Raw genomic sequence first — 15,181 nt, forward strand, 5'->3', positions numbered from 1 at the left:
ACGGCCGACGGAACCCCGCCCACGGCCGACGACCTCATCGCCCCGCCCACCACCTCCACAGCCTGCAACCCCAGCGAAGACAGCCACACTGAGCCCTGCCGCATCTTCACCATCCCCCCAGACCTCCCACTGACTGAGGACGAACGGTCAGTCCTGAGCAAGGGGCTCACCTTTGTTCCCCTACAACCACACATCAACGAATACCAGTCACGGACGGACATAGAGCAGTTTTTCCGCCGTCTTCGCCTGCATGCCTACTTCTTCAACCGGGAACCCAACCCTCCTTCCACTGACCCCTTCACCCGCTTCCAACACAAGTCCTCCTCCTGGACACCACCCCCAGGCCTCCTACCCTCCCTCGACCTCTTCATCTCCAACTGCCGTCGAGACATCAACCGCCTCAACCTCTCCACCCCTCTCACCCACTCCAACCTCTCCCCCGCAGAACGGGCAGCCCTCCGCTCCAACCCCAACCTCACCATCAAACCCGCAGACAAGGGTGGCGCAGTGGTAGTATGGCGCACTGACCTCTACATCGCCGAGGCCAGACGCCAACTCTCCGACACCACCTCCTACCGCCTCCTCGATCATGACCCCACACCCGAGCACCAAACCATCATCTCCAACACCATTCACGACCTCATCACCTCAGGGGACCTCCCACCCACAGCCTCCAACCTCATTGTTCCCCAACCCTGCACGGCCCGTTTCTATCTCCTTCCCAAAATCCACAAACCTGCCTGCCCTGGTCGACCCATCGTCTCAGCCTGCTCCTGCCCCACCGAACTCATCTCCACCTATCTGGACTCCATTTTCTCCCCTTTGGTCCAGGAACTCCCCACCTACGTCCGTGACACCACCCACGCCCTCCACCTCCTCCAGGACTTCCAATTCCCTGGCCCCCAACACCTCATATTCACCATGGACGTCCAGTCCCTGTACACCTGCATTCCGCATGGAGATGGCCTCAAGGCCCTCCGCTTCTTCCTGTCCCGCAGGCCCGACCAGTCCCCCTCCACCGACACTCTCATCCGCCTAGCTGAACTCGTCCTCACACTCAACAACTTCTCTTTTGACTCCTCCCACTTCCTACAGACTAAGGGGGTGGCCATGGGCACCCGCATGGGCCCCAGCTATGCCTGCCTCTTTGTAGGTTACGTGGAACAGTCCCTCTTCCGCACCTACACAGGCCCCAAACCCCACCTCTTCCTCCGGTACATTGATGACTGTATCGGCGCCGCCTCTTGCTCCCCAGAGGAGCTCGAACAGTTCATCCACTTCACCAACACCTTCCACCCCAACCTTCAGTTCACCTGGGCCATCTCCAGCACATCCCTCACCTTCCTGGACCTCTCAGTCTCCATCTCAGGCAACCAGCTTGTAACTGATGTCCACTTCAAGCCCACCGACTCCCACAGCTACCTAGAATACACCTCCTCCCACCCACCCTCCTGCAAAAATTCCATCCCCTATTCCCAATTCCTCCGCCTCCGCCGCATCTGCTCCCACGACAAGACATTCCACTCCCGCACATCCCAGATGTCCAAGTTCTTTAAGGACCGCAACTTTCCCCCCACGGTGATCGAGAACGCCCTTGACCGCGTCTCCCGCATTTCCCGCGACACATCCCTCACACCCCGCCCCCGCCACAACCGCCCTAAGAGGATCCCCCTCGTTCTCACACACCACCCTACCAACCTCCGGATACAACGCATTATCCTCCGACACTTCCGCCATTTACAATCCGACCCCACCACCCAAGACATTTTTCCATCCCCTCCCCTGTCTGCTTTCCGGAGAGACCACTCTCTCCGCGACTCCCTTGTTCGCTCCACACTGCCCTCCAACCCCACCACACCCGGCACCTTCCCCTGCAACCGCAGGAAATGCTACACTTGTCCCCACACCTCCTCCCTCACCCCCATCCCAGGCCCCAAGATGACATTCCACATCAAGCAGAGGTTCACCTGCACATCTACCAATGTGGTATACTGCATCCACTGTACCCGGTGCGGCTTCCTCTACATTGGGGAAACTAAGCGGAGGCTTGGGGACCGCTTTGCAGAACACCTCCGCTCAGTTCGCAAAAAACAACTGCACCTCCCAGTCGCAAACCATTTCCACTCCCCCTCCCATTCTCTTGATGACATGTCCATCATGGGCCTCCTGCACTGCCACAATGATGCCACCCGAAGGTTGCAGGAACAGCAACTCATATTCCGCCTGGGAACCCTGCGGCCATATGGTATCAATGTGGACTTCACCAGTTTCAAAATCTCCCCTTCCCCTACTGCATCCCTCAACCAGCCCAGTTCGTCCCCTCCCCCCACTGCACCACACAACCAGCCCAGCTCTTCCCCCCCACCCACTGCATCCCAAAACCAGTCCAACCGGTCTCTGCCTCCCTAACCGGTTCTTCCTCTCACCCATCCCTTCCTCCCACCCCAAGCCGCACCCCCCGCTACCTACTAACCTCATCCCACCTCCTTGACCTGTCCGTCTTCCCTGGACTGACCTATCCCCTCCCTACCTCCCCACCTACACTCTCTCCACCTATCTTCTTTACTCTCCATCTTCGGTCCGCCTCCCCCTCTCTCCCTATTTATTCCAGTTCCCTCCCCCCATCCCCCTCTCTGATGAAGGGTCTAGGCCCGAAACGTCAGCTTTTGTGCTCCTGAGATGCTGCTTGGCCTGCTGTGTTCATCCAGCCTCACATTTTATTATCTAGCAGTCTATCAGTACTGCTCAGATAGCACCAACCTGGATTCTGTGCTCAGCTCTTGTTTGGATCTTGAACCCATAGCTTTCTGATTCAGAGGAGCCACAGGTGCATCAGGCAATTTGTTGCAATTGGTCACTACTTTTTATCCATCTCTACTCTCCCTTGAGAAGCGGAAGAGAATCATCTTTCTGAACCGTGTGCTCATGCATGCCGCATAAAAAGGAAGACTAAATCCATTCTAGTGCATTAGTGACAGAGAATTTTCTTACAATCTATAGCTTTATAATTCTTTCACTGGGGATTTATGTAAAATCACACTCAAGACAAACATACACAAGTTCCATCTGTAGAATTTTGTTATGCATTCAAGAGAAAGTTGAAACCACCACGACTATATAAGGTTTAATTATAAAACAAAACATTACACTGTGAGCAGTGCAGTGACAATGATACAAAAGATTATCAGAAATCTAAAGGATGACCAGTCCTTGTCTTTTTGAAATGGTTCACAGATGTATGGGTGTCACTAGCTAGGCACAGTGTTTATTAAACATCTCTCATTGTCCAAAGGGCATTCAGGAGTCAATTACATTGTTGTGGATCTGGAACCATACATAGGCCAGACCAGGTAAGGACAGCAGTTTTAACCACAGTGGGATTCAAACCCAGGATCCCAGAACATTGGCTCTATCTCTAGGTTAAAGGCCTGGCAATAATACCACTAGGCCATCTGCTCTGTAAACAAGTGTTAGCAGCTCAATCCTTCTGCTGAGATGACAGGCCATGTACTCGCCTCCTACCTGCACCTCCATGAAGAGTTAAACAAACGTAGTGAGTGATAGTATGATATGACCAAATGTCTACCCAAGAAGGTAAGTTTTAAGGAGCGTTTTAGAAGAGAGAAGGCAGAGAAACGTAGGGAGGGAAGACCAGACCCTAGGGCCCAGTAGCTGAAGATACGCAATATCATCAAATCTAGTGAATTGACAGTTCAACTTTAAACTCTGGTTGGCCAGGTCACTACACCCCGACTGCAGTAAAGAAATTCTGCAGCCATTGGCTTTTATACCGTTTAGCTTTCTACCAGTGCAGGCAGTTTGTAAACAGGTCATCATTTAATGATGTTCGTTGGACATGGCTGGGTTGGTGTTGCTAGTTGTTGGTGTGCATTTTTGTTAGTCATAACGTGTTAATTCTCAAGGTCTGTTCCTTCATTCCAAATACAGATGTCTCATCTCTGAACACAATAACCTTGTTCAGTTTGATAACACAGTCTGAAAAAGAAGTTTACCACAGAATAGGACAGTTCAACAAGTTTTAACAGTCACAAGTGCTTTTCCGTCAAGATCCCTCAGCATCTCAAATCATAACAGCAACATGGTTCAAGGCATCAGTGCAGTAATTAAAATCCGCACTTTCTTAGCATCTGTTGATGTTAAAGACATTCGTTTCTAGCTAATCCTGTGGCTACAGGTAATTTCAGTTGAAAAGTCATTTGATCGTTAGAAATAAGACTTATGAAATCAGCATCGGGCTGACTTTTTAACTTCACAGGCAATGAGGTTTTTGAAATTAAAACACTGTCACGATTTGGGAAAGGTGACACCCAATTTTCACAGAGCCAGTTCTCATGAGCAGAAATTGCTAATAGAGAGATAATGTGTTTTTAGTAATGGTAATTGAAAGATAGATATTGTCCAGGGAAAATTTCCTATTCTAAACAGTGCCAAATGAGTGGACAGGGCCTCAGTTTAATGTTTCATTCAAAACACAGTGCTTCTGACAGCGCAGGACTACCTGACCAGTGCTGCAATGGGAATGTTCACCTGGATTTTGAGCTCAAGACTCTGGAGTGCAAGTCAACCCCACGGCCTTCTGACTCAGAGACAAGAAAGTGCAAGCTACTGAGCCATGGCTTGATGTTTATGGGGCAATTCCTGACATGTTGAGATTAAAGAAATTGTTATGGCTTGTCTGTTACTAGATTAATTCATGTTACCCTCAAACACCCCTTATTACCTTAAATGCTTGAATTCTGTAATTTGATTTCGAATAATTGTTGTATTAAGTAATTTCCCTAAGAGAGCCAATTTAAGTGAAACAATGATGAGCAAGTCATATTTCCCATTAAACCCAGTCTAACAGCTTTAATTAATTTCTACAGCAAGCTCCCAACAGAAAAAAATGTGTTATGATATTATGCCTGGTGAGTTTAAGTAGTGTATCTTGCTAAATTAGAATGCTGGTAAATTGCAATAAAGAGTAGCATCGAGTTGCAAGATTTTGGAGATAAGTCATGAACTACCAAGGCGGTGAGTTGGAGGGTCAATGCGAAGGAGGACTGGTGAACAGGAAAAGTCAGAGAGAGCAACAGTCAGGAAACGGAAGATTCAAAGAGGAGGAGGACTATGAAATAGAAGGGTTGGCGAGGCAGCGTCCGGGAGCGTGAGTGAACTCCACCACATGCAGGGTCCCCTCCAGGCCGCAGGGCGTCCTGACTTGGAATTATATCATCAGCGTCACTGGGTTGAAATTCTGGAACTCCTGAAGCATAGCACCTTTCCAAGGGTATACAACAAATGTTGGGCCAGACAATGATAATCACGTCTTGGACAATTAAAAACAAAAGACCAGAACAGACAAAGTTGTCATTTTCTTCACTGTTGTGCCTTTAACTGCCTTGAGAGGGCAGTGATACCTCACTGGTCAGGACTGAAATAATCCTGTATTTTTTTTGTTCAATTGACTTTGTGAGTAATACGCATCAATTTCTGTTAATAATCTTACATAAACTCTAATTTTGACGATTAAAATTACAGTGCGTAGCTTATACAAGTGAGTTGTTTTCTATCAGCACCTTAAAGTCACTGATCATACTTGAAAGCGTGCTGAGAAATGTGATAATATTAGGAATTGCGAACCCACCAGGATTGCCTCGGAGTCTCCAGGGATCGAACATTAATCTCTCGGATGAGATGGCAATGAAAGCCTGTGTGAAAAATCACTGAGTGGGGCAAACATATTTTTGTGTTTTTGCAAACATTCTCTTTGAGAGTTTTTTGTTGGGTATACAATGTTGGTGATGGGGAGATTGTGCTATGAGCGTGAGTCAAGAATAAGCCTATCAGGCAATGTAGAAGTTTGCTGGCCTTCTGGTTGGCTGAGGATCCACAAAAATGAACAAATGAGGGCAAGGCAGCTGAAGGTTGTATGGTAACATCTCTGGGAATTGGCCCAATTGGCAACCTCTAGATTGTGTGCTTTATACATTTCTCATTCTTCAATTAGTTTTCAAATCAAAATTATAGTCGGATTGCTGAGAGTTAAAATCTTCCATTTTTCTATTAAAGAGCTCCCTTTGCTGCTGCGGAAAAAGATTGAACCAGCAATGAGAGAAACTACCTTGAATCAAACGAACTCCAGTGAGAGTCCAGACCATATCACCCAGGTATGGATAGTCAGTTGGTATCTAGTGGCACTTGCTTTTCAGATTGATTCATCATCATTTAGGAACCCAGTTAAGAGAAAAGAAAGAATCTGCATTTCCTTAGAGCCAAGCACAACGCCAGAATGTTTCAACACAGTTCACAGCCAATGAGTTACCTTTGAAACATGATCACTGTTGTAATGTGGGAAATGGCAGCTGCTAATTTGTGTACAATAATCTCAATGAAACAACAGAGTAATAATTGGCCGGCCAATCATCTGCTGGTTGAGAGATAAATATTTTCCGGGGAAAGGAAGAATGCACCTTGTAAATCGTGGCTGTCAGATCTTTCATCTTGAACTGCTGGGGGAATTCAATAAACTGGCTCACTCGATACGTAGCAAGTCTCACATTACAATATTGCTCTGTTCGGCACAGATTCTGTCAGCCTAGATTTCAGGCTTAAGTCTTTGCGATTGAGCTGATTCAGAGGAAATATTGAGCCTTGGTTGACATAGAGAAAAATCACCACGGACAGTCTGGTTGGTCCAAAACTGGAAACACAGGTGTCACTAAGTGTCTCTTGTGGAAAGCAATGCATTGAGAGGAGGAAAAGGAGATTGTGAAATTTAAATTAAAGCCTTATTGACAGCCACGAAAATGTAAATACGAATATTTACAATGACGGTGACATTCTGCTGATCTGTGCAGCTGAGATATTGAATATGGCGAGCTCTTATCAGTCTCCAGTGCTGCTCGTGGACTTGAATGCAAGCAGATTGGGGCATTGTTAATGAACAAAGCCAGTGTAATCTCTTAATTAGCACAGAATGTTCCTTTGTCTCATGGTCCTTGGAGACATGGCATGAACTGGCTCACTTTCTACTGATTATGGAGGCTCAGCAGATTTATACACTTGTAGTTGAGGCACAGAATAGAAATCTCTGAAACAATTTGCTGGTGCATTTCCCAATCATCAGTGAAACATACTAAAGGAATGACAGGCAATTTAAGAATGTTCTTCTTCCAAGATCTCGTTCCCCCTTTACATTCTTTGATATTGGAGATACTGGGAACTGCAGACGCTGGAGAATCCGAGATAACAAAGTGTGGAGCTGGATGAACACAGCAGGCCAAGCAGCATCTTTGATATTTCTTGTTTTGGTCCGCTGTCTGTCTCATGGGTCCAGGAGTCTGCCACAATGCAGTGGGACGATTACATATCCTTGTGAATGTGCCCGGTTAGACTATTTGACAGCACAAGCCATGGAAATATGTTCTTAAAGGGACAGGCCAGGTTAGTGAAAGCTACACTCCAGCTGGTGAGCAAAACCACAGGAGATCTGTTTGTGCTGATGGAAATTCCTGTGTCACCTCAGTAAATTAGGGTCCAGAACCGAATCCCTGCAGGAAGTAGAAGGTCAGTCTTAGTTTAACCTGAAAGGTTGATGAAGGGTCTCGGCCTGAAATGTCAGCTTTTGTGCTCCTGAGAGGCTGCTTGGCCTGCTGTGTTCATCCAGCCTCACACTTTGTTATCTTAGGTTGATTTCAAGACCAGTTTTACACTAATCCAACCTTGTGTTGAAGACTATCAAATGTGTGATTGTGCGTGTCAGAGTGTGCTTGCATGCGTTTGTGGGCCTGTAGGAGCATATCTGTGTATCCGTGTGTGGTACAAGTGTGTGTGAGAGAGTGTATGAGTGCGTAGGTGTGGGGCTGTGCAATGTGGTAGTGACTGTGTGTGGCTGAATGTGGATATTGAGTAAGTTTATTTGAGTAAGTATGGGGTTGTTGTAGGTGTGTGATTGGCTCAGTGTAGGTGCCTTTACCACTAAGTACCAACTGGTATATTGTCTCAGTGGTTTAGATCAGGCTTTCCCAATGTGGGCATCAATGCCCACAATGAAGCTCTGATTGAGTTGTAACAGCTGCACTCCTGCTGTAATGCTCCCCTACCTCTCCTAGGTCTCCAATACTATGTTCCTCCCTCCTCACCTGATCTCACTAAGGGAGTCGTGAAAGTTTGCAAGCCTTGCAATGTTTGTGAAGCACCGGTTTAGACAGTGAGTTTCGCCAGGCAACGTGGGGTGGAACAATTCCAGGTCAGCCCAGTACGGTTCATTCTGGGGAACCATATGCACCTAGATTTCAGCACCAGTGAATGGTCAGCGATCAGGAACGGGAGTCCTGGCCTTTGTTTTCCTCTTGTGCACTGTGCAAAATTATTACCCTATTCCCTAAACTGGCTATCACACACAGCCTCAAGTGATCTATGACCTTTGGTAGAGATCTGTTTTTTTGTGTACCCTGAAAAAAAATCTTTGCGAGCTGAAGAGGAACTGTAGCAGGGCTGTGCCTAATTTGATAGCTCTTTTAAAGAATATAACAGACATACTTGGCCAAATTGCCTCATTTTGGACCGTATGGTTAGTTGAGCTCAAGGGATAGAGATTGGAATCTATTGTAAAAGCTGAGATTAAGTATTGCACATGGGAAATATCATAGAGGACGGTGGCATTATTCAACATATGTTTCCAAAATCAGGAAAATTCCAAATAAGTTATCAATTGTGTCAGCACTTTCTGGCAAGTTCCTCATTCCTTAGGCGGCAGGACACCGACAGTCAAATTCTGGTGCCATGCTCTGTTTGAAAACAACCTCCTATGCATAGAGCCCACCCCATGTTATGGATATATTCAATGAACATGACTGGAATTTTATCTGTAATGGCTGCAGTTGTGCCATTTCGATCTGACCCCCTCTTCAACTTTATTGGAGTTTCCTCTTGACAAGGACAATTCTGTCTGTCCAATAAATTTTGGTCTTGAAATCTGTCACTCACACCCAAAGAATTAATTATCAATTAATCAGTTTTCAAACACTACTGAGGGATGATCAAGAAGCTAAATGCAAGCTCATTGAAAATTTTAATTGTACAGTAAGTTGAACTTTTATTCAATTCACCTCAACACATTGTCAGCTAATAAAAAAAAGGTGATTTAATTGGCGAGGAATTTTTTTACGAAGGTTTTCTGTCTGCCGGGTGCTTGTCATGCGCTCAAGTCTCACAGCTTATTATAAGTGCAAAGCAATCTGAGAAGAACCACAGTCATTTCGTGCTGAGATCATCTGATCTGGAGCCTGAAATTTACAAGAAACTGCAATTATCCTTTGACTGACCTTGGGAAATTGGTTGTATAGATTTGCCTTTATAAATCCTTTCTCTGCAGAGAAGACTTGGGCACGATTGATAAGAACAAATAATTAGCAACAATCACTGAACAAGACATAATTCCAAGTTTACTTGGGATGTGATTTGGAGAGGAACTTTCAGATGGTGTTCCCATATATTTCCTGGCTTTATCTTTCTAAGTCTTCTCAAGATTTCCTGTTTGGAAGATGCTGTTAAAGGAGGTTTGACCAGATACATCTTGTAGATATTCGCACCTGGGAGTTCTTTGTCTCATTTGTAACACTATGGGCCAAATAGTCAGGCATTGCCTGGCAGGGTTAAAGAAATGCCAAGAATCTGTATTGTTGAGTGTCCCTTGGGAACTGGACCTCAAGAGTCAGTGAAAGGAAAATGGGAAAAGGCTTTTAGTTGTTGCTCTCCAGCATAGATTCTGCAGAAGACAGGGGAAGAATAAAATTGATTGGAGGAGAAAATGGGATTAATCAGAAGGGAGAATTGAGTTAACTGAAGGTGGGTTGGTGTTAATCAGAGTGGGAATGGGATTACCTACGGTCTCATTGGAATTAACTAAAATATGTAGGACAGGAAGGAATGGCTAGCCTTGTGATTTACTGACTTTTAACCTTCTTTGCACCCAGGTTCCCTCTGTTCGCAGCCCGTCTCATTTGACGAGAGGGCATTCTTTACCAAGCTGGTCACTATGGCCACAAAAAGATCTCAAGATTTCAAAGCTCTCTGTCAGAGTTTCTCCACCTCACGTAACCAACAACACAGACATCCGACTGACAAGCAGTGAACTCCATCCAGCTCCAACATCCCACTCCACCAGGACAGCCCACAAATTGTCTGTTTGGTGTAACAGTGGCTCAGAGAAGGAACGACAAGAGGCTGTGATTGGTGCATGTGTCAGAACTAATAGAATTACAAAGGATGAGAACACACTCATTTCAGAAGTCTCTACTTCATCAGACCAAGAGACTAATCAGGCTCCTCATCCGAAGCTTACTTTAACTGGGACTGTTGGAATGGGCGATTCAATGTTACAAAAGCCACCACCGCTGAATAGACAATCACACCATGCGGTGGAAAGATCGGTTCACTCAGCAACACAACCATCGCAGTCACTGGATTGGAATTCCTCAGTCACAGGGAAAGCAACCATGGAGGGCTTGGAGGAGACTAAAGAGGTGAAAGTAATTGCGGACCCTGTTGAAAAGATTCATAATACAAATCTCGACTCAAAGAATCCAAGTGAGACTAAAATTGAATCCTCAGTTTTACCTCAACCAAGCATTTCAACAAACTCAGATCTTCACAGCCCACCAAAGGCTTCTCATGTGGGAGGGTCTTCTTCACCCAGTGATCATACTTCAGGTAATGATTCTCCCAAATCCCCGTTGAGTTTCTTAGTCAATGCGTTTAAGTCCTTCTCTTATGGAAAGAATCCAGTGTTACCAGGCAGTGTGGAAAAGACTCAAGATAAGAAACCCAAGACAAAATGGGCCAGGACTCTTGCAAATAATTCTTTCCATGGATTGTCTCTCAGTAGGTTCCATAGTTTCACACAAGGGGCACCTTCGTCCCCCCAGGATATTGAACAACCAAGTTCAATTCTACCGAGTTCTCCGCTTACAAATCAGCACATGGATGTATCATCAGAGCCTGCCAACACACCAGGTCACAGAGATTTTCACAACACCTCACCACTGAGCAGTGCAAGTGAAGATTTCAGCAAGGTTACCAGGAGTGAAAAGCAACAGCAGAGCACACTGCAAAAGAAGAAAGATGCAAATCCTAGGGATGACATCTCAGTAAAGAGTATTGATTCCAGTCAGATAAAGTCAGAGTTCAACTCTTACATCCAGAGGAACAATGCACTATTTTCTTCGCTGAGATTGGGAAGCACAAAAGCTGAAAGTAATGAGAAACCAGTCTTAGAGTTGGATAGCTCTATGGTGACTGGATCAAAGAATGACACTTGGACAATCTTTGCCAGTTTCAAGAAGAAGAGCATTAGGAGGACAGAAATGAAGGAATCTCTATCTAGTGTATGCACCACGTCAGGTTCTCCTAAACTCCAGCATGTTAAAGAATGTAACAGACAACCAGGTAATCTTTCTCTCTTTTTGGCAAAAATCAAAATATTTGGACCTTGAAGGATAGATCAGTAAATAAATGGAGAGAAGTTAGGAGCTGTAAAGAAGTGGAGAAATTTAGTAATCCAAATGCAGAATCTAGTAGACAGGTACAACTATTAGTGGAATGAAATTTTTAATAGAATTTATCTCAAGGGGCTTATAATGGTGCAGTGACAAAGACTTTGGACTACAAATCCTGAGTGCTTTGCGAATACAGGTTCAAATCCCAACAAAGCTGCAGGAATTTAAATTCAATCAATGAATCTGGAATTGAAAACGAGATTCAGTAATGGTGACTGTGAAGCTATTGTCAATTGTAAAAATCCACCTAGTTCACTAATGTTCCTCACAGAAGAAAATATGCTATCCTTAGCCACAATGGCCTCCATGTGACTTCAGACCCATAGTAATGTGGTTGACTCTTAACTGCCCTCTGAAATGGCCCAGCAAGTGCATCAATTTGAGGGTATTTAGAGCCGTGCAATAACTGCAGATTTTGCTGGATTTTAGGGGGAATTTGACGGTGTTCACAATAGTGACACTGGATTAGTTATCCAAAGGCCCAGACTGAAGCTTTGGAGATGTGGAGTGGACTATTCTTACCAGATACCTTCACCCCATCTGGTTTGAATGTTTACTTTGTATATTTATGACTCAAAACTTAGAACTTGCCCAAACAATCATACCTTTATCGACTGTGGTTTATTGTACATACATAGTCCAGTAATGCTGCAGACAGGAGTTTCAACACTCACACTGTGCCCTAATTGTTCAGTTTCCCTGAGATACAGACAGACAGTCAGCTGGTCAGTCTGCCTTCTGCTGTTTTCTTCTTTGAGTGGCTAGGCTATCCCCTTCTTCACCTTCACATGCAGATTCAGCAGCAACATCCATGAGCACTGTAATGGAATAGGTCTCTGAAATATGGCCAATCTCCTTCTAAACTTGTAATTTTTGTCTGATCCAGTGCATGGGCAGTTTTATATCCTTCTTTCTCTTCATCTGACATGTTGTGACTGGAAAGATTTACTCCCCCCGCCTGTAGACAGCTTTGCCAAGCATGCCATAGGATCAATTATAAAATGCAAAATTTCCACTCATTCAATAATATTATTATTTAGGTTACAGCAAAGGCCAATCAGGCATCACAGATTTGGTTTATATGTTTTGTTTTCTTAGTGTTGGGAATTATGTGACTACAAGCATACTGTTTTTGTAATGCTTTTTCCTTAAGGTAAAGGAAATGCTGTTTTGCGTAGAATATTATTAAATTGCTTGCTATTATATGGCATCCACCTTTATAAATGTTGCATCTTATTTAGTGTTTATTCTTCATATCAAACAATATTGAATTAAATAACTATGCCCGTGGTCCAATCCTTAATTCTCAATATAGATACTCAATAGATTGGTGGTATGACAATTATGAATATTTATGTTCCCCTGTGTTGTATGGTGGAGTGTTATTAATATTTCATCACTGTAGATTTGTTACCTGGTATCCTTTTGAAATTTTTATTTCAAAATTTAACTAGACAATATGACGCCAATTGTTTTACGTCTAACAGATGTTCACAGTGTAAATATGCTTCCCAGAAATATAAAGTGCCCGTGGCTATGTTGTTTGAAGCTGCATCGCTTAACTGTACTGAGAAGCCCATAGCAACTTAAAAGGCTGTTTACACCTCCCACCATTTTTTCTGAAAATATCAATTCATGTGATTTATGTATTTCAGCACAAAATTGCATGGGCAAGGTTTTCTATTGTGCTAGCAGAGGTTCAGTAGCTAAATCTTGTCTTAGTGCGGCAATGTTGAACAGTTGGTGGTTATCTGTTTCCCTTGAACAGAAGTAAAAGTAGGGACAGATGTAAACTATCTAGTGAGTTGCTATTGCCTGCTTTACACAATTACTCAAAGCCAATACCTACTTTATCCTCTGAGAGGGTGTACATACATACAGACAGACACATATACAGAGAGAGGGAGACAGAGAGACAAACTGTTTCCAGTCACATGTGGATCAATAACCAAAGACTACACATTTGCAGAGCAGGGTGACATCTGGCAGTGGAAATAATTGGATAGTTCTTTCAAAAAAACTCAAATGACCAGAATGGCTACGTCCTGTGCTGTATCATTCTGTAATAATATACTTGCATGCATTTCCTTCATTTTTCCGTTATTAATTCATTTGCAATTTATAATGAAACCAATTATAGGAAGGATGTTATTAAACTGGAAAGAACATAAGAAAGATTTACAAGGATGTTACCGAGACTGGAGGGTTTGAGTAATAAGGAGAGGTTGGATAGGCCTGGAACATCAGAAAATGAGGTGTGACCTCAGAGACATTTATAAAATCATGAGGAGCATGAATAGGATGAACAGCCAAGGTCTATTTCCCCAGAGTAGGGGAGTCCAAAACTAGAGGCATAGGTGACAGTGGAAATATTTAAAAGGGACCTGAGGAGCAACTTCTTCACACAGAGAGTGGTGCATTTATGGAATGAGCTGCCAGTGGGAGTGGTAGAGGCAGTTACAATTACAACATTTAAAAGACATTTGGACAGGTACATGAATAGGAGCAGTTTAGAATGATATGGGCCAAATGCAGGCAAATGAGAGAGGTTCGGTTTAGGAAACCTGGTCAGCATGGAAGAGTTGGGCTGAGGGGCCTGTTTCCAAACTGTATGACTCCATTACTCTACATTAATGTGTTATACTGTTGTTACATTCCTACCCCACTCTCCAGGGGAGTTGCTGCAATGTTGAAAGTGTGTAATTCAAGCGTCACTAGTTTACAGAGTGGTATTCCATGTTAAGAACACAATAAGAAGGAGCAGGAGGGGGAGATACATCCCCTCAACAACCCTCCCCCCCGACTCCCCCAAATCTATAAGACCATGGTTGATCTGTCCCAAGTTTTATCTCCTCTTTCATGCCAGCTCCTCATAGCCCCCAACTCCTCAATTTTTTTAAAAAATTGTCGACCTCTTCTTCGAATACTTTTCATGATCTAGCCTGCAGAATTCTCTGTGGTACAGAATTCAAGTCAATCACTCCTCTCTGATGGAAAAAATTCCTTTGGACCTCAGTTGTAAGTAAGCGTTCCCTCATTGTGTAACTATGTCCTCTAGTTCCCTCACAGGTGGAAATATCCTCTCGATATTTTTCAAGACACCTTAAAGCCCTTTGTGTTTCAATAATATCACTCCTCATTCTTCCAAATTCTAATGAATAGAAGCCTACCCTCCTTTAAAATTCCAGATATCTCAACCCTTCATCCCAGGAATCAGCCTAATAAATCTCTTTTGAACAGCCTCCATTAGCAGTGTATCCCTTCTTAAATATGGGGACTGAAGCTGTACTCCAGCCTCAACAATACCATGTACATTGTTAAGCCTCACTGAGATAGCAAGCTGAAAATCAAGCCTGCTATTCCCAGGGTCATGACAATGGTTAAAGATTTTTAAACAATGCAAAGTTCCCCAACTTACCTGATTTTCAGACACAGATTGACAAAAAGCGTGGATTAACTTTCTGTACTTAACAAAAAATGCGATTAATTAGACTCATTCTATGGGTAAACTATTATGAACCAGCCACATATAATTCTACTCATTAAAAATTTAATCCCGGGTGTAGGCTCAATAATCCCTGGCAGTTCAAAGGTTCCTGGTCAGACAGTGGCTAAAATTA

The 15,181-nt window shown here is 44.1% G+C and overlaps 1 protein-coding gene across 2 annotated transcripts in view; it reads left to right on the top strand.

The window, feature by feature from the left end:
• Nucleotides 1-15,181, top strand: part of mical2a (microtubule associated monooxygenase, calponin and LIM domain containing 2a) — a 274,841-nt gene that overhangs the window by 228,856 nt on the left and 30,804 nt on the right. For both annotated transcript variants that reach the window (XM_059652085.1, XM_059652084.1), the window contains 2 exons: nt 6,073-6,170; nt 9,981-11,451. In XM_059652085.1, coding sequence (XP_059508068.1) covers nt 6,073-6,170; nt 9,981-11,451 — 1,569 coding nt within the window. The remainder of the gene's footprint in view (nt 1-6,072; nt 6,171-9,980; nt 11,452-15,181) is intronic.

Source organism: Stegostoma tigrinum, chromosome 17, assembly GCF_030684315.1.
Source record: "Stegostoma tigrinum isolate sSteTig4 chromosome 17, sSteTig4.hap1, whole genome shotgun sequence".
In the NCBI taxonomy this organism is placed as follows: Eukaryota; Metazoa; Chordata; class Chondrichthyes; order Orectolobiformes; family Stegostomatidae; genus Stegostoma; species Stegostoma tigrinum.